General features: G+C 47.3%; 1 protein-coding gene across 1 annotated transcript in view; it reads right to left on the bottom strand.

The window, feature by feature from the left end:
* LOC122389474 (protein croquemort-like) overlaps positions 1 to 20,628 on the bottom strand; it is a 69,106-nt gene that overhangs the window by 9,546 nt on the left and 38,932 nt on the right. Inside the window, exons 4-7 of the mRNA XM_043381578.1 lie at positions 12,299 to 12,440; positions 8,455 to 8,667; positions 1,064 to 1,272; positions 699 to 841 (exon numbers count right to left, since the gene is read on the bottom strand). Coding sequence (XP_043237513.1) covers positions 699 to 841; positions 1,064 to 1,272; positions 8,455 to 8,667; positions 12,299 to 12,440 — 707 coding nt within the window. The remainder of the gene's footprint in view (positions 1 to 698; positions 842 to 1,063; positions 1,273 to 8,454; positions 8,668 to 12,298; positions 12,441 to 20,628) is intronic.

Genomic DNA, 20,628 nt, shown 5'->3' with positions numbered 1-20,628 from the left:
GAGGTCACAGGTCAAAGGTCATTGGGGTCAGGGTCATGCAATTTTCAGAATAGGTGTAAAATTGATCAATGGAGGGTACTGAAAGTTTCGTCGCGATCGGCCGCTTTTTACGCGAGTTATTTGCGAAAAACCATGGGGAGGGTCCATCCGCCCCCCCCCCCCTACACATGCGACTATAGAGTGCTATAGAGTGCATAGATATGCAGCATAGATACAATCAGTTTAGGGCGGGGCAATAAAAAGCAGCCAAGTCACGGCAGGTTCAAGTACCTACTTGGTGACAAAGCAAAATGGCCAGTCATTGACGTATCATGCGCGATAGTTCAGATCGTCCATCTCTACAAAGTGGCACCGCGGCCCAGAACACGTCGACACGTCAGTGGGGGTGTAGTCAAGCACCCCGGCCTCGTCCGATGTGTTTGCGATAAAGATTGAATCAAGTACCGCAGCTGTAGTCGAGAAGGGGCAAAACATAATCCCCCGCAGTGATCCGCGGGTCGGTGACAAATGTTATGTATAGTGTCACAACGGCCGACGAGAGGTGCGCACCGCATCGTCAGGGAATTATTCGTTTGCATGAAAAGCAAACTAAAAGTTTGTCAGTAGTGGCACTAACAACTACCCGTACCCATCCAACATCGTCTGTTTCGCATCTCACATGAGAAATCCCCAATCATCCGTCCATGTTTCCAGCTTACCTGCGGGTGGACACTCGCCGTTGCAGTAGCACCAGTTGTCGGGGTTCGTCTCAGGCGCTGCGAACATCATCTCATCGGCCTGGAATCTGTACCCGTCCAGTCCGTACATGGACATCTCCTCCTTGTAGGGAACTCGCAGAGAGCTGCCGATCATAGGACAGAGGTCAGTGTCAGTGCCAAATGGCGACCAAAATTATGAGTGGAGCTAAAAAGGCTTTTGGGGTCGACAATCCGTGATAACGATAAAAAGCACACATAATGCATAAATGATCCCTTCATAAAAAAACACCTATTATAGCACCAATTTTAACCTCACTTTTATGTCAATGCTTCTTTACGACAGCTGTAAATGGGCGCCCACGCACCGGCAGATGTCCGTAGAGTAGAATTCGACGTAGTCTCGCTGTCGGCGCGGGTGGAAGAGCTCGCCGGCCGAGCCGTTGATCATGTTGCAGGGCGCCTCGAACGCGCTCGTCTTGTCTGTGTTGTTCCAGTAGTGGAGACGTCCCAGCTGGGTGACCTCGGCGCCCGTGTCCATGTTGAACACGCCGTCGTAGTAGTTGGAGCCGTTCCTCTGTGAAGGAGAGAGAAGGGGTGTTTCAGAGCTACGGCAACATCAAGAGGTTGATTTTGTGACTGTGTGCACTTTGACCCAATGGACACTAATGCTGTTAATAATACGCTATTCAGCGTTCTTGGTACGTGCAAAATGATTCAAGGTCGGCATGACGAAGGTGCGTGATAGTAGCGCGTCCATGCTCCGGCCTCTGTGCAGTTGTTAGATGTCATCTTCTCGCAGCGCAAGGTCGTGATAAGTCCCGCTTCAACGCACTTCTCGAGTCACATCTCTATTGCACCGCTATCTTTCGTCTCAGGGGCATCCACTTCAGGATGACCTTTACAACGTGTCACGCAACATAGGTAGGTACTTCAAGTGCGTAAGTGGCTCCTACCAGCTTTAAACGGTACTAATGAATGTATCAACGGAATGTAAACCACTGGAATGTTAGTAAAATTAGGCAGTAAAATATGAGGGCGCAACCAGCTTAATTAGGTTAACAATCAGATCAGAAGATTTACTGGTTTACGCCTCATATCAAGTTACATGACATGCTTCAGTTTTTTATTTCTTTTTTTTTTTTGCATCGCCAATTCATTTTGGCCCATCCGGTTCGAAGCTGCAAGTCATCACGGTCTATGCGGGTCTGAACACCCATGGTATAGTGTCGACATCAGCTGTGAACTAAGCTACGGCATATTTGTTTGTTTGTTTTGCTGGGTTAGGCCCTTTCGGTCTGACAAGACCATTTCAGAGCCGGGAGGATGATAGGAATTAGGGGGAGACATCGGTCTGGGCAGCACCCTAGTGAGTCGCCGGGGCTGAGCCCGTCCAGAGGACAGGCCACCCAGCCCCAAGGCACTCACTGCACCCGGCTACGGGGTGCGCTCCCTCAGGAGCAGCGGTGCCGCTCCAAGGGAGCAGCCCGCATGAGATAAAGTTGCCTGTCCAGCCCGGAGGGGGGTTGCGGCGTGGAGAAGGATTTCAGTATCCTGAGGATAGAAGCACGGAACGGTGAAGCTACGGCATAGCTCTTTGTATGCCCTTATAGCGTATACAGACGATCCATGGCTTCGGCCATCACAAACGGCACGGTGCTAGCTTCCAAAGCTGGTTAAATTCGCAGGGCCCAACGGCGTGCGAATGAATCAGTAGCCTCGCGCGTCCTGTCAGCGCCGTCCTTTCTGGCCGTCCTCCTCTGTCTGTCCGTCTGCTTCGCAGTCTTCGCAGTCCGTCTGCCTGTCCACATCGCAGCCTCCCAGTTTGACCACCACCCCTCTTACAATCGTCATCGGCTCAACCGTCTCCCACAAACCTACTCCTCTCCCCGCGTAACATATTTTGCCCATCCCTGTCCTGTCTCCCTTCGCTTAGCCCTGTTCTGCCTGGCCGTCTTCCGTCATTTTTGTCCTATCCCGTGTTCCCAATCCTGTGCCGTTTCTCCTGGACCCCATGTCTGTTTTCTCTCTCGCGCCGGTCCGCCTCGCGAGCCAGTCTGTGGTGGTATAATAGTTATAAATTTCATCCTCCCCAGCACTCGCCTCACGAAAGCCTTGCCTGACCGCGAACAAGGGCAGGCTGCTGCCGGTGCGACGCATTTCAGAAGGCGCAGACGCCCTTCGGCGGCTCACACAGATGATATTCAGGATGGGACAAGTGCGCTCTTCCGGACATTTTTTTTCGACGGGTTACAATTGTAAACAACAAGCAGATCGACGGGCCGACGAGTGGTACTGAAGCAGTGATGACATGTTGTCGCAATGTCGCATGATGTAACGTTTGTGAGACACAAACCAGACAGACCCGCGGCCTTTCACAAGTCAATTTAAACACAATGCGCGGTGCCCGTTCCCGCAGGCGGCGCTAGCTCTCAAGCTCATCTAACCGCTTTGTGCCATTTCAGATAGCCTAAATTGTATCTTGGCAGCGGCTAACAGACACCGAACGAATCTGTGTTTTGATGTCAGTTCTTGAAAATGAGAGGTATTAAGTCATTTGACCATGAACATGTGTACCCACAAGTTACATAACTTGTTGATAGGCACTCACTCGGGAACACCCATTTTCTAGAAGTTATGGACGCTATACTCAATCCAGCGCGGCTAAATCCCAATCATGGTCATTTCCAGCATCGATTGAGCCAAAAATGCCTTGTAACACCTCGGTAATAAGCAAAATTTTTGTCCCATAAAGAAATGCGACTATTCAAAACAGGCTTTGGGCAATAAACTGCGATAATATGTTCAATGTTCAACACAAAGAAAGATGAGACAGCAATTAGCGCGTCAGCCACATCGTTCTTGCCATGTCGAGTCCAGCACGACGCAGTCATACTACCCTCATCTTGGGTACAGATGTGGCGAGAGATGCGACCGCGGGTCAAGGCAGCTTGGTCGTCGCAAGAAAATCCCAAACTGAAACTCAACTACGCAGCCCAGATTTGGCCGACCTTCAGCAATGGCGAAAAAGGCCTGGGAAAGCGGAGTTGACCCTGGTTGGCTTTTGTTTTGCTCACAATTCCCATCTTATGCGCAGATTGCCGGCGATACGAGCGATGGATGATGATCCTTGTGCACTGAAAAAGCCCTGACCGGGAAGATGCGTCCCAAGAGAGTGCACGGACGATGAGGGACGAAGCGGGGGCGACACTGACCGCCAATCGGCCAAAGTACGGAAATCACTCAGTGCGGACTGAGTACGCATGTATAGATTGACGGCACGATAGAGAGGGCGGCAGGATCTTCTCTCCTGTCATTCTGCCCACTCACGTGATCGATAGTTGCAGTCACATGATCTGAGACAGGGCAAAGTGTCGCAGCGGGTGCACTTTTAACCCGCGCCCGGCTGGGGGTCCTGGATTTCCACGCCCTGCTGGGGGGGGGGGGTGTTTGAACACCCCCCCCCCCTTGTAACTCGGCTCCTGGGCCACGTAGCGATACGCGGAAGGCGGCGTTCGAAAGAGCGTCAAAAATAATGACGAAATCACTTCGGTCAATTTTTTGGTCAGGTCAAAGGTCAGGTCACCAGAGGTCATTGAAGGCAAAACTTCGCCGATTTCCAGGTCGAATGTCAAAAATTTCCAAGAAGCCAACGCATAACTCGGGAACCAATAGAGCTACAGCGCCGCGGAAAAGCGCATTCGATAGCCCTATTAACGCCCTTTCTGAGTAATTCTCTCAGATTTGACCTAACGTCAACGGTTTTGCCTGCAGGGGGCAAAAACTGCAAAAATAGCCGATTTTTTCGGAAACAGTTTTTCTGCAATAACTTTTGACCCAAGCCCTGTACGAGCTTATTTTTACCGGCATCGTGTTCCTCTCGTCAAGACGCATCGAATGAACTATAACTTGACCTTGAAAGGTCAACTTGAAAATTTGACCTCAGGTCAAGGTCATGACCTGACCGGAAAGGGTCATGTTGCATATCAGTCGATCCGTATCGTCGAGCTGAACACATCTAAGGCGTTTTCATCGCTCTAGCATGCCTCTATCAAAAGTTATTTGCGAAAAACTGATAGATACCATTCGTGACCTAAGATGACCTCAGGGCATAAACAAGGGTCACGGACACCATTTTCATGTTCAGTGTGTCTAAACCACTTGTAATTCGGTGTTTGGGAGTGTTTATAATGTCCTTCGTCCAAAAGAGGCGCATTTCAATTTTCTCCCATTGACTTATAATGGGGAGGTCGCAAAATTGACCTGACCTTAGGTCATCGATATCAAAATTCTGAGATATACATTTTGTACATGCTATTGCTCTTAGCGATCGCTGAAAGTTTCAAAGCGATCGGTCACTCGGTGTAGCTATGACGGACATTGAAACTTTTTATGAGGTGAGGTCACTTCATGTGACCTGGTGACCTGACCTTGAATGACCTTGGTCTGAAATTTTCACAACATGTGTAGAATTGATGTATGATAAGGTGTACTAAAAACGGCGGCGCTCCGCGCCGCCGTTTTTGAGATATTCGCGAAAAACCACAAGGGGGGTGTTCAAACACCCCCCCAGCAGGGCGCGGGTTAATAACGTCGTCTCGTGCATTTTGGTTTTTGAGATGCCAAGCCATTTGCTTGAAATAATAGGTATAACTCTGAGCCTATACTATCCCGCTGATTTCATCATGCAGAAACAACCAAGCGTGGGTACTACCATTACAACATGTATATCGTGCGTTAAAACTTAGAAATCGTTGATTTGCAGATAATGGTTCGTGCAGCATGCCTCACCATGGAATGCAGCCCACTGAATAGCTCTCAGCTAGGTTACTGGCCAGCAAGCTAACAGGGGCATTCCACGATAGATCGTACCACTTTTTTCCAATTTGACACCCTCATCTCTCGGATTTTAACGATAATTGGTCTAAGGGGTAATCAGGGGCTCTGAATCCTCCTGTAACAATTTCAGGCTTATCAGATTAGTGGTTTTTGAGTTATAGTGTATAGCATGTTTTGGATCTTGCGTTGCAGCCCCAAGTTTGGCGGGCTGTAACTCTAAGACGGATAATCCAAATGCCAAATGCTATACGGCATTGAACTTGCATTGAAACAAAGAATAATATGCATTTTTAAAATTTTGAAATTTACATTATTTTTGATATATAACACCTCGAGTTTCCTTTCATTTGCATTTTTAAGCCTTCGGGACCAAATTTTTTTGAATTTTTATTTACTTAAAAACATTTTTGGATCATTTTTAAGTAGTATGCAAAAAATTAGGAAGGTGTTCTTTCTATAAATGTACTTATTTTGGGTCACCGTAATGGTCTCGAATTGTGATTTCGGAAGAGAGCCTACAAATGGTGTGGTAAAGCTGCCTAGTGACATCACTGGTTACTGAAAGTTCAATTGAAGTCATTTTTGCCTCACTTTTGCATTGCTGACCTTGCGTGACGTCATTCCTACGTCACTAGGGTCAATAAGAGTTTTCCGTCAATAACTCTCGATCAAATTGAGCTAGAGAGACGGGAAAGCTACCAATGGACTCGGGAAGACATTGCGAATCGAATGATGTGCAATATGATCTCATTCACCCAGCTTCGTAGCCTGACCGGACTGTTAACCATCTCTGTGGCGGCGCTGTTTGTCCAGCGCCGCGCTGGTTGGCTTTGCCGCGGACTCGGGGCGGTCACGTGATGCCCGGCGGCTGGCTGCCGGCTGGGCCGCCCGGTCGGGGAGCGGAGCCAAATACACGGCAGTGTGCTGACCCGAGGTCAGCGACTTAAGCTGACCTCACCAGAACAAACAGGATACCATTCGACGCGCCGGAGCTAGGCAAACACAAAGATGCTGAAATCGCGGCTCTGCGACCATTTGTTGCGAAGTTATCTATCAAAAACCGGACCCGTAATTTGGGTCACTTGAAATGACCTCAGGGGTCACCAATGAACCCGAGACCTTAAAATGTGGTATCATTCGATGCATCTTGTAACGGCGCACATGCCCGTTTTTTCCGCAAGGTTCTAGCTCCATTACAGGCGAAACGGCGAGCTGGGGTCGTACCGAACCCCCGAAAACCCATTTTGTATACATTTAAATGAGGAACTTATAGAAAGAACACCTTTCTAATTTTTTGCATGTCGATTTTAAAGGACCTGAGGTTTACTTTGAAGAAATAAAAATGGCAAAAAATTTGGTCCCAAGGGCCATCATAGACAATTTAAAAAAATACTACGACTTTTTTCAATATGTAAAGCTTTTCTTTCCAATTTTAAAAATACTGTATTAATCTTTGATTCATCGTTAGTTCAGAGCTGTTTACCGTTTGTTGCTTGCTTAGCTCGTTTTTGAGTTATAGCTCATCAAACTCACCCTTACAATCTGAAGTTTAGAAAATATTATGCAATGTAACTCAAAAAGTTTTCATCTGAGAAGTCTGATATTTTGGCAGGTGTTTTTGGAGCCTATGATTACCCCTTGTACCAATTTTCATTCAAATCTGAGAGATGAGGGTGACGGGCCTGGTACGATCTATCGTGGAATGCCCCAACAGTCAATAATGCAAGTCACTAGAAGAGACCGCAATGATCGTGATTCAGCACATTCTCAGTTCAAAAGACGTTCTCCGTACACATTGCAAGCTCTAATTCGCACAGGCGGTCCTCCGGTCTTGGTCCATAGACTGAATCCAAGTCCATGCGGGCAATGTCATCGTATCTCCATATCAAAGAAGTATCTGGCAGACCCTATCACTAGCGATCCTTTGTGGTTATCCGCCGCTATAGAAGTATGGAACATCCCTAATCTATTCAGTGGCCAACCCCAGAGCCCCCGTGACAAACATGAATAGCAAAATCATCACATAAAGGCAGACAATATGAGAAGTCAGCTACACAGTACCAATTCACGTGAGCCAGCACAACTCACGTGCCCTGGACGTGTGATAGGCGACTGCGTATCTTCCTTCGCACAAATCTATGGCTTCCAATCAGTTCGTGACCGGTGAGACGATAAACACCTGGCGCAAAACATTATCGGAGCGCTCACCTTCCCACGGCGTCACCCACGCAGGGCGGCACGCGCGCCGACCGTGACCCGCAGTCACGTTTTCACGGAGGCGTCATCAGAAGCCAGTCACGTGACGGCCCCGGGAAAGGAGGTTCTGATTCTACGGGTCTGACAGGCTATAGAGTGGGGCTTCACCGAGAGTGACAGAAAAGCATGCGGCTGCAGTCCCAATGAAAAGGCTGACGTGCAGGACGCCTGACAAGGACGCTTATAGCACGCGTGACTCTGACACACTCAGTTCTGGCCGCCACTGTGCAGTGTGCACTCAACTGCATCGCTTTGTATTTGTCTCTTAATAACTTTAGTTATGAGGACTCGTAGAAGACACGTGCTGCATTGAAACGTGACGCGCTCCACGTCTTAACGTGAATGGCTCCCTCGTGCTACCAGCCAATATAGATTTCAGCACGCAGTTAGGTAAATAAAATTGTGGAAGTCAGTAACTGAATACAGCACTACGCCGAGGTTAGAAGCTCCTTGGTGTTCCAAACGTAGTGCAATGAACGTATGCGTATGCACGCTGACGCTGACGCTGACGCTGACGCTGTAACGGGAAGAAATTTGCATCTCCAAACATGCGTAAAAAGTAAATATGTAAGCAGTAAATAAGTAAATCGCTAGTAATGCCACCGGAGACTTTGCGTCTCCCCAGCCAAAATTCTTACAGATATCCCGAGCCCCGGCTACTCACGCTATAGAACCATCCGAACTTGTCGAACGGAATTGTGATGTTCACCAGGTACTTGATGACGGCGGCAGCGTCCAGCAGCGGGTCGTCGTAGCCGTCAAACAGCAGCTGAGTGGCCGTCTTCGTAATGAACAGCTGCGTGTCGACGTTGTTGACCATCTCGTTGAACATGACCTTCATGAAGTAATCCATGTCCTTGATCATCGCTGCCGCCGCCTGCCAGCCAACGAGTCCGAGGTAAGGTCAAACGGTTTGAAAGATACGACACACCGCCACATGATTGTGGCATGTGATGAGTAGTACTTGCTAGAAATCAGGTGAAATTGCGCACGCACGGTCGGTGTATGTGCAAAGCATTTCTCTCTGCACACGCCTGAGGATACGTAAATAAATGTTCATCCATGCATATTGACGGTGAACTAATCTTGTTGGCTGAAAGGACAATGTTACCTCTCGCAAAGTGTCTAAGTCAGTCACGATAGCAAACGAACGATCAAATCAAGCATCTTATAAGAGGCAATGTCTGCCCTATCGTGTCCTATCACATCAACAAAGCATCAGCCTGCATCAATGTGCACGAAGCTTCAGACGCACAGAAGACATCACAACGTGACTCAAATCGGGAGCCATTGCCGTAGGCGAATCACGTGTTCACAACGGAAGTCCGACCACCCCATATTGCTTCCTTTCGCTCCTATTCCAGAGGTGTGCGACCGTCAGACCACTAGCCAAGGTCACCAATATTGAGAGGTGGCGAACCGGAGAGGTCGTCACGTACGGGGTCGTCCCTCCCATCCACGCACTTATGAGACAGCTCCCTCACCGTCCGGCTGACAACAGGGCAAGAGGTGAACGGCAGAGAGAGAGAGAGAGAGAGAGAGAGAGAGAGAGAGAGAGAGAGAGAGAGAGAGAGAGAGAGAGAGAGAGAGAGAGAGAGAGAGAGAGAGACAGAGAGAGAGAGAGAGAGAGAGAGAGAGAGAGGGCGGACGGAAGATAGACGGAAAGAGGGATGGAAAAGAGAAAGAGGATAGACAGACATTGAAGCCTTTTGGATAACTTGTAGGTAAATGGTTCTTGACATCCTGCTTCGCATTTTGTTTCATGCTTGACACAGCTACAGGCGATACTTCAATAGGGAGACCCAACTCACAAGTTTATCATCCATTGCTCAATGTCATCGATACCAATGAAATACATTATAACGACTAGCTTAGTCGGATGCCTCTGCATAACCTCCCATACCCTGCATACCCTGGGACCTTATATGATCTTGACCTATAGGCTACAGTCAACCTTGCATGGCTCTATGATATCAATAAAAACAATTGTCCCACTTCAACTCTGCAGAAACATACAGCTATGCTAGAATGCAGGGGACCTCTGCCAGACCACAAAACCATTGGTTGCGACCGGACGGACAGATAATATGACGCCATAGCCTAGTGACCTCATTTGATAGAAAACCAATGTTTTAAATTAGTTTTTTGTCCGAGAGACGATCACAAACGTGTGCCGCACTTCGGCCCGGTCCAGGTGCGTGGTCTGAAGATATCTGCTAAAAAAAATTAGTGGCTGGCTGCAGAATCCTATACCGTCCCTGCGACAGCTATTACACCTGAAAGATAACTTTTATGCGACATAATGGAGCCACACCAGCTCATGAAGATTTTTTTTCAAGGTCAGGACCCAGCTCACTACCAGTTGGTCAGTAGTCAGGGCGTTCAGTGGGGAGACGCGGGCATGCGCTGGACAGTGTTCACGAGGGAGCGTTTTTTGCCTTGAGATTTCGCAGAGCCTGATCCGATAGTCATATCAGCGTATGGTAACCAAGCCATCAAGCCATCACAACAATGACTGTGGTGAAGTAATCAGTATCCTACAAAGAAAGATGAAAAAAGCCAGAGATGCTCGCTGTAATGCTGCGTCATCTGATCTGCTGATTGTTCGGTGTCCGTCACTCGGGTAAACTTATTTGGACAGAGCAGAGAGCTTCCGGCTGGTGTGGCGAGATCCACTGATAGTTGTGATATAGGTCACTTGGCTACACCTTTGTCAGAGAACGCAGGAACGAACCGCAACTCAAAAGTCACTGGTATTTACGCAAGCAATCTTTCACAGATAATGTAAAATGACGTCAACCAGAAAACCCACAAAACATTGTTACCAGTTACGATGTCACATAGAATTTGCCTGGCAACAGAAGTGAGGCGATGAGATCACAACGGATTACGCAGCAACAGATTAATGTGATTCATACCTTTTCGTGCGCTTTATGTCCCTACTGTACTGACATGTGGAACCTCGGGCAATAATTATCGCCATTGTTGGGACTCGTATGGGGAGCTCATAGTTACAGCAATACAAGGAGGTTGCAGTAACCATTCTTCACCGGTTTAAAACTTCGGAGTAGACTTTTTCGCCAAAGGGATACACTGTTAAAACTTATCCCGCGCCCCACTGGGGTCTGCGTATAACACGCCCTACTGGGGGGGGGGGGGGGCTATTCATAGCCCCCCTCCTAACTCCGAAACTACTGGGCCGATCGTCAAAATTCAAACGGCGTCTGATAGCCCCGGAAAAACTGTCGAGCGAAACCTAATTTCATTGACCTCGAGGTCACCGATGACGTCACAGGTCAGGTCAAAGTAAAAATTATTAGCATTTTGGCTTGTTCACGTTTTGGGCTTTGGCCGCCGTCTTACAAGTCAGATCAGGCTCATTTTTGGATCACACACTCGTGAACAGATGCTCTAGATACCCTGAGGGTACCAAACTTGTACTTTGATTTTCAGGTCAAGGTCAGGTCATCACAGGTCACGAAAATATTATATCATGAGTCGGTCACGTGACACATGTTTTATGGTCCATTTAGGTCCGAGATTTCGAATTTGATGTCGTCTGTGTCATTGGAGGTTATTTTGAGTCGAATTTAGCTTAGGTCAGGTCACTTTCAGGTCAAAAAAGGTCAAATTTTGAAGTTGAAATTTTTCAACAAAAAAAGGTGTCTATTGGATGCAGTTTGAGCTCAAAAACACGATGGTGCTATTTATATTGGCGTGCGATGTCAAATACGTGCTGATAAATTGATTTGAAAAATTAATAATTGTGAATTTTTGCAATAATGCGTAAAACTTGGCCATTTTTGAAGATATTTAGGTAAAACTTGCTAGAGTTAGTCATAATAATGCGTTCTATCACATATATTCCGTTTTTTTTTCGAAAAGTCAAAAACTTTTTGAAAAAAAATGTAAAAATATAAATTTTGGATTTTATTATATTAATTTTCCCAAATTTTCAAATTTCAAAAATCCGAGATAGCAGTTAGATAGCGCAGTCTATTCTGAGTCCTCTCATGCAAAGAAATTGGATCTAGCTGAAAAACTGAGCTCTTGGGAGCGACTGCCGTGGTTCAATGTTTTGCGTCGAAATCGGCCAAACATGACGTCACTCTGACGTCATTTCCGGCCGACCGATAGTATATACGATGTTCAAATGTTGACACAAGGTGTCAAATTGATGCAGCCTAAGGTACTGAAAGTTTGGCGTCGATACGTCAAGTGGTTTGGAAGTTATTGCAGAAAAACGGGAGGGGGGCTATAAATAGCCCCCCAGTGGGGCGCGGGTTATGCTCATGCATAGGCAGACAACACATATATTATTTATCACCACCAGCAACCGTACAATCACTACCCTAACCATCACCAACATCTTCCCATCCACCCTCACCATCGTGTTCAGACACCACCCTCAGCACCAACAACACATTCAGACGCCGCCCTCACCACCACCAACACGCTCAAAGACTGCACTGACCAGCAGCGGCACGTTCATAGACTACAGCACTCACCAGCAGCGGCACGTTGAGGCTGGTGATGTTGTCGTCCAGCCGTCCTGCCGACAGGTCCGGCTCGAAGTGCCACGTCTTCACCTGCATGTAGGTGATAGTGTCGTTGGCGTTCCACGTCATGTTCACCTTCAGGTGTTTCTCACTGCCGACAGGGTTAGCTTGGCGTCAGTTTGGTGGTTCACCGAAAAGGGAAGCAAGCACGGTGAAAAAGGACTCGAAAGGGAAGGGGCTAGAAGGAGAGAAGATAAATAACTACTCCAAACTCGATTAACCAGGATTGAAATTCCGCTTCGAATTTGATTGGGGTTATTGACAACAGACAATCATGGACGGATGGGCAAGAACTATTAACCTATCAAGCCCGTAAAAGACGTCTAAATGTCATTCGAGAGTGGAGACTGTTAGCTGTCAGCAAATGAGGCGTTATTCACCAATCTATGCAACTGTACTTTCAAGGCCTGAACTCAAGAGGCAGTGGGTAGTGTGCACAACAGCCAAATACTGTTTCAGCGGCTCGGTCGGCCTTGACAGACTCCACGCTAAGCAGTTTCAAGGTGGAATATCTCGTCAATGGCTGGAATCGCATCCTCGGAGTCCCGAGATCCGGCTGGCCGGCCCTCTGGGCGTCGGAATGACCTGTTGCAGGCTGAGTTGCAGCACTCACAGGTCACAAACGTCTGATAATCTCATGCGACGCTGAACCATTTATAGGCACCCAGCAGAGATTTAGTGCGCGTAGGCATGGCATGAATGACGTCTGCCTTCATGGCACTCCCAGTTGAAGGCCCATATATAGGGACTTACTAAAAAGAGCAGTGCTGCAAGGACTGTTAAGTGTTACTAATGTCTCGCAATTCCCGGCTAGTCGCAAACGGAGTATGGGAGCGGCCCGGGGCGGTGCTGAAACAGGCAGGTAAACAACCGCACCCTGACTAGGCCAGACGCATAAAGCTATAAATCGTCAGCTTATCACCGATTTTAGACTACGTAAAAGGCCCCGTGCATAATATGATCGCTTGCTGAATTGGAATGAGTCAAAACCGGTAAGCCATCACAACCACTACTCTTACAGCACTCCGATGGGTCGCAATTCAGTGCTATGTGGCTGACCGTAGGTACATAACCGGTCCTCAACGGCAGCCGTGCGGTCCAGTTTGAGGCTAATGAGACCCGTTCAGAGGCATATACTGATCGGACCTGTGAGCACATGGCACGCGCCGAGAAACCCACCGAACCGCTCCGCTCAAAACTTGCTGAGTAAGCCGCGTCGTGACGTAATCCAAGATGACGTCATCCCATGGTGAATAGCTGCTGGTCCCTCTGCATAGGCGGCGGAACGGGGAGGGCACCGGGGCACCGTGCCCCCCTTTGATTTTGGCATTTTAACATTAGCCCTATGGGCGTTGCATGGAAAGAATGGGACCAAAAGTCGGCAGTGCCCCCCCCCCCCCCCTTAATTGAAGGTGTTCCGCCGCTACTGTCCCTCTGTGTGCGAGGTAGTCACTAAGCTGACGGTTCGCTAAGGCTCCAGAACAGGTTAGTCACCACCGCCGACAGCAGCTGCCACCGGGACCGGAGCTCAGGTGACGAAAGCTAACAGTCGTGAGTGACGAAATGCACCGGACAAGATCACCTGACCACACAACTGACAAGCTGACATCCAGACTGCATGGCAAATGCGACTCGGCACCATAAAGGAATGGGCTGATGCCTTGCAATGTTTCGCAAGATTTAGGGCCTGTTCCAGCGCCTCCAGTAGAAATTCTTGACTGGAGGCTCTACCAGGTTTCACAGGAGGCGCTGGAACACAATCTGGAGATTTCTGGAGATTGGCGTCACAGATACCAAAAGAATGGCGATTTTTCTCTCTTGAAAAGCAAAATTTGTTTTTAATTTTAGTAAGAAAGATGAACAAAATTATGGCAATGTATTTTTTCTTTACATTCAAGTTGTAAAATTATCAGTCAAAAGTCCTTTGTTTACGTTCGTGATTGTCACATGTGCGCCATAATTGTAGACCAGAGCCTCCAGAGAAATATGGACCTCTCAACTCCCTGGAGGCTACTGGAGGTTTCTGGAGCTTTGGCAAGAGCTTTCTGGAGCTTTCTGGAGGTGCTGGAACGCTCTCTGGAGGATTCTAGAGCTTTCTGGAGGTTTCTGGAGGTTTCTGGAGGCGCTGGAACATGCCCTTAGTGCGAGATTAAACAGAGACGAGCTACGAGCGATTTGCGCACGCGATTGACGCAAAGAGAGGAGTCAAAGTATAAGGAGAATAAATAGGGAAAGGGAGAAGACGGCGGGGCCAAGAGGATGTGAGAGAATATTTTGAACAAGAAGAGGATAGGCCAGTGTGAGGCATAGTCAAAGGGGTTGGGGAGAATAAGAAGAGTGATGGAAACAGGAGAAGAAGGAAGGCACTGAGTACGAGGAGGATGGAGAAATACTGGACAATTACACTCGGGGGTCAGTGTGGTCGTCCTTTGTCTGAACCTTGAGACACAAATGTCTCAAGGTTCATTGGATCTTGAGACAAGTGGGAAGTGCACTGAGGTGCCACTATCGGTGATAGCGCCATGGCGCAACCTTACGTAACAATCCGACACGTGCACCATTGAAAGGACGCGTTGCGATCCATCTCAAGGCAACAGTCAAGTACCGAGCGTTTATTCTGTGCCGACTTCTGATTCCGTCTAATCCCCGGCACTTCAGGCAGTTTAAACGTGCAGGTGAAAGTTCACGAATTATAACAAAAATAACTAATTCAAGAAAAACACATTATTCAACTGACAGCAATGACAGGGGTTCTATTGACCAGGACTTCTATAGACCAGGACTGTGATCTATAGACTGTGTAAAACAGTTCGAAAAAGGCCCAACCACGGAAAACGGGACTCTGAACGGATAAAAAGTGAAGAGCAGTTGCCGATCTACTGACAATATTTGGGTCACTAGCCCCGTCCACAACCACTGAAAGCAGGACCACATCTCCGCTCTACAGTGCAGTCCCACCGCCGCGTGGTCGTCTAAATCGGACCACACTTCACTCGGTGGGCGTTTCTTCAACCCTTCACCGCGCTCGAGCTCCCATGCCTACTCAGTGGATCACCACCGCCGTTCGGCAATAAAAAGCAGGTGGAGCTAGCAAGCGTTGGAGTCCCTCATGGGCACCAAACCGCAACATACCGGTTCCGAGTGGTCTGCGACAGATGTCACACCGCAGAGCCACTTCACCGCCGGGCTTGGGGCCACTCAGACGCTCGATGAGACCCACCATGGCCGTTGGAAGTCCCGAAGAGAAGTTGCCAGCCAGCCTTGAGGCTGTTCAATGTTCACTCGGGCGAGAGTGAGTGAAACAGGGGAAGAGCCTCCTGATCAGAAGTGAAACGTGTTCGTGTCGAAAGCTAACGGCCATCTAACAGTCAAGGGAACAGTCAAGGGAAACAGTCACACTTTTACAAGCTTGTTTTACGAGCTTACTGAGATTAATTCTCCACATTTCACTAAATGAGCCGCGACTCGCGAGATTAGAAACTGTATGCTTCGACTTGAATGCGTCCATCGCTAGGACTTCACCTTAAACCTTTGCAATGAAACCAACGTAAGTCGTAGAAAATTTTGAATGTCCTACGAGTAAAAGCAAGAAAAAAAAACACTTAATCCGGACTAGCGTAAGTCCAGCTTGGGCTTCAAGTGGTATTAACCCGCGCCCCAGTGTCAGTCTGGATTTTACACGACCTGGTGTGGGGGGGGGGGGGTTGAACACTCCCCTTCTATCTCGGCTCCTGGGCCACGTAGCGACACACGGTAAGCGGCAATCGAAAGAACGTCAAAAATAAAGACGAAAACACTTCAGACATTTTTTAGGTCAGGTCAAAGGTAAGGTCACCAGAGGTAATCAAACATTTTGGAAACTGCCAACGGCTATCTCGGGAACCGATAGAGCTACAGCGTCGCGGAAAAGCACATTCGATAGCCCATTTACAGACATTTCTGAGTAATTGTCTCAGGTTTGACCTCAGGTCAACGGTTTAGCCTCCAGAGGGCAAAAACTCCAAAAATAGCCGTTTTTACGAAAATCGGTTTTTCGGCAATAACTTTTGACTCTAAAAAGCCATGACATTACTTTTGCCAGCATCGTGTTCCTCTCGTCATGACGCGTCGAATGAACTATAAGTTGACCTTTAACCCTCGCCCATGTAGGGGGGGTTGGTGCACCCCCCCCTGAGGTTTTTCGGAAATAGTGCAAAAACGGCGGCGCGCAGCGCCGCCAAATTTTGGGTGCCTTATGGGGCAAACCTTGCGCATCTTTTGATAAAAAAATTTGACCGGGTCATGTCAGGTCACGGAGTTATGACGTCACAAAGGGAACAGCCTCCGGCCGGATTTTCACAAACTGAGTGCCAACGCCCGAGGTTTCCTGCCGGTGGTACGGACATTGGTTGATGGATCGTGATGAAACTTCCCATGCATGTTGGGGCAAGTATTGGCTATCATATGGTATAAGAAACTTGACCGGGTCAGGTCAGGTCACGGAGCTATGACGTCACAAGAGGAACAGCGTCCGGTACTATTTTTGAAAAGCGCCCGAACCACTATTTTGCTAATTCTTGTCACCTCAATGGGAATATGCAGCAATATTAGCTTCTAAAGGGAGCAAATGGACCTCCCAAATCCAAAAATACAATCAGATTTCAAAAATTTAAATTTTGATTTTTCGAATTTCTGCCGCCGACTGTGACCTTGCCGACTTCCGGCGCTCCCAACGCGCCATTTTTAGAGCTAGGGAAACGAAATACATACCAAACGATAGAGAATTGATCAAGGAACACGATAGTGAAGGTTTCAAGTCGATATCTCCCACCGTTTTGCCGCAATCGCCGCGGAAAGTTGAAAAAAGTCTATTTTTCCGAAAATTTGACCTTTGACCGGTCAAAAGTAGGTCAAATGTTGACCTAGGACCAAAAAATATACCACCAATCGCGAGATCTCGGCGAGAGCAATCCGTTGGTCTTTTCCGCTAAGCTCTACGACGCTCCGCTTTCAAACGCCAAGGGGGGGGGGGTCGCACCAACCCCCCCCCCCTGCATGGGCGAAGGTGGCAGATCGCCGTTTACGGGCGAGGGTTAAAGGTCAACTTGAAAATTTGACCTCAGGTCAAGGTCATGATCTGACCGGAAAAGGTCATGTTGCACATCAGTCGATCCGCAACGTCGAGCCAAACACATCTAAGGCGTTTTCAGCGCTCTAGCACGCCTCTATCAGAAGTTATTAGCGAAAGACTGTTAGATTCTGTTCGTGACCTGAGATGACCTCGGGGACATAACGAGGGGTCACAGTTGCCATTTTCCGGTTCAGTGTGTCAATTTTACCTACATCTCGATGCTTGAGAGTGTCTAGAATAGCGTTCGTGCAAAACAGACCCTTTCCAATTTTCTCCCATTGACTTACAATGGAGAGGCCGCAAAATTGACCTGACCTTAGGTCACCGATATCAAAATTCCTAGACAAACATTTTATAGATACTGTTACCCTCATCAATCGCTGAAAGTTTCAAAGTGATCGGTCACCGGGTGTAGCTATGGCAGACATTGAAACTTTTTATTAGGTGAGGTCACTTCAAGTGACCTGGTGACCTGACCTTGAAGGACCTTGGTCTGAAATTTTCACAACATGTGTAGAATTGATGTTGATAATGTGTACCATTTTTTAGATATCTGCGAAAAACCGCTGGGGGGGGGGGGGGTGTTCAAACACCCGCCCACACTTGGGCGCGGGTTAAGAAATCAACGCACAATATGTTGTGCAATAAGGACGAGGATCTCATTTGATGAATCGATGACTTATAGTGTTAACTTTAGCAGGTATGTACATAATTGTTGAGAGGTCTCGTGCTATTCACCAGACTCGTACCAAATTCACCACTTGTTTGAAGCTTTAAAATGTGGGATCAGCTCTGATTTTAATTAGTGCCCAGCTATTCTTGATATCTGGAAACGCGATGAGCATAGGATGAGCACAAAATGTTAAACCGCGCATGACGGGGGGGCTCTACAGAGCCCAACCCCGTTTTTCGGCAATATCTTCTAAACCATTTGATGGATCAACACAAAACTTGCCGTACCCTCAGCGGCATCAATTTGATACCTTGTATTGTAATACAATTTCAACTTTCTATCTACCATAGTTGGGCTGGAAATGACGTCAGAGTGACGTCATGTCAGCTAATTTTCATGCAAAATATTGAATTACGGCAACGCTCTCAAGAGCTTAGTTTTAAAAGCTAGATCCAATTTCTTTGCATCAGTGGACTACAAATACACGTGGCTATAAAACTGCTATGTCGAATTGTCGAAATTTTGAAAATTTTGAAAAATATGTCTCTACAATAATTAAAAAAAAAACTTTTTTTTATTTTTTAAAAAGTTTTTGATTTTTCGCAAAAACCTGAATATATGTGAAAGAACACACATCAATGAACTACTCTAGCAAGTTTAGCCCAATATCTTCAAAAATAGCCAAGTTATTAGCATTATTGTCAAAATTTTACAATTATATATTTTTCAAAACCATTTTTCAGTGCGTTTTTGACATCGTACAGCAATACAAATGGCACCGTCGTATTCCTTAGCTCAAACTGCATCTGATAGACACCTTTTTTGTTTACGAATTTCATTTTCGAAATTTGACCCTTTCTGACCTGAAAGTGACCTGACCTCCGATAAATTCAGCTGAAAATACCTTAACCCTCGCCCGCACATGCCATTTTCCCATCCTAGAACGCACATGGGGGGGTGGTTGCCACCCCCCCCCCCCGCGCCATTTCGTTCCTGTTGGAGATAGAGCTTAGCGGTAAAGACCAAAAAGATTCTTTGGGAAGAGACGAATCCAATTATACCCAGTTTTACCTTCTCAGGTCAGTCATTGACCTTCCAGGTCAGGTCAAACTAAAAATGTTGCTGTTTTGGGTCACCGTTTGATATCAAGTGTGCTGCTTATCATATACCGATGACGATGCCGTTTTCTGGTGCCAAGCCAGCTAGAACCTCTTTCTCACACTACCCGACCAGGTTTTTGCTGCTGAGGTCATTTCAGGTCAAGTTAGGTCAAGGTCAATTATATGTGTTTGTATGTCTGTGTGTGTCTGGCACCGTGCTGTGCAACGCGATGCAGCACGGAACATTAGCGCCGGACGGACGGGCGTCTACCGGCCGGTCCACGCACACCGACGGGCGGGTGCCTACTGGCCCCGCGCGGAGAGTGCCCGTACACGGGAGCATAGATGGCGCGTCGAGCGGCCAGAGTTTATTATATATCTAGGGAGCGCAGCCTGAAAACAAGTTCTATGGGAAAATTGCTTTATTATTTAATACTTATCGAATATTTAGCCGGTCTTGTACACTGCCCTACCACCACGAAATCAATATTAAAGGGACAGTATCATCGAAAAAAAAATCCATGTATGGAGCTGATTTTTTTTTTTACTAGCATTTCTTATTTTTCTGAATCAGAAAAACATAGTTTGAGGACCGAACTCGGTGAAAAATATTGCAACCACATTTCATTTTCATGATTCATTTTCATGAGCGAACCACCACTATACAAGCATGGCCGCCAGTTTGGAAGCATGCAAAATTACTACAGAACTGGCGCAGATAATACATTTTTGACGCTACGCTTACGCAGTCGTTCTTCTGATTGAGTTGTCCTTAGGGAGAGGTAGCCTTAGGTATTGCCTATAAAAATATAACGTGACAATTGGAGGGAGTGACAATTGGACGTGACAATTGACAATGGGAGAAAATATCACGTGACAATCACGTGATAAACGTCATACATTGGAGGGAGATTGTGATTCAAGCTGGAGGAATTCCTTTGTTGAGCCGCTAGAATCCGAAGGAAACAGCGGAAATTGCCTACGACTATTTAATGAATTTAACGGTGATGAATAAGTGCGAAAAACGTTTTGGCTTTATAAAATTTGATGAAATGACCAGGGTAAAAGTTTTATTACTGGCGGTCAATTCAAAACGGCGCAAACATTTAAACAGTGAAGATAGTGAAGCACGATTCAAAGTGTGGTACACCTTTCGTACTTTGAGCGGCGATAGCGGGATAACGGTGTGGAGCTTCGAGGATCGGTCTTCAGTTCCCGGACCAGAAAGGTGGGGCCTATGCAATGTCAAATTTCATCAAAATGGTGATACTGTCCCTTTAACTAATTATTATGCGCTTTGTTATTTCGCGGAACGGCAACGCCGCAACAGCCTGTTGTCTGAACATCCGCCCGACAACGGCACGCCAGAGCAATTTTCTCAAATAACGAGTCTAAT

Source organism: Amphibalanus amphitrite, unplaced genomic scaffold (assembly GCF_019059575.1).
Source record: "Amphibalanus amphitrite isolate SeventyFive unplaced genomic scaffold, NRLGWU_Aamphi_draft 000359F_arrow, whole genome shotgun sequence".
In the NCBI taxonomy this organism is placed as follows: Eukaryota; Metazoa; Arthropoda; class Thecostraca; order Balanomorpha; family Balanidae; genus Amphibalanus; species Amphibalanus amphitrite.
The sequence above is the reverse complement of the archived record's forward strand: the minus strand, read 5'-3'. Positions and strand labels throughout refer to the sequence as shown.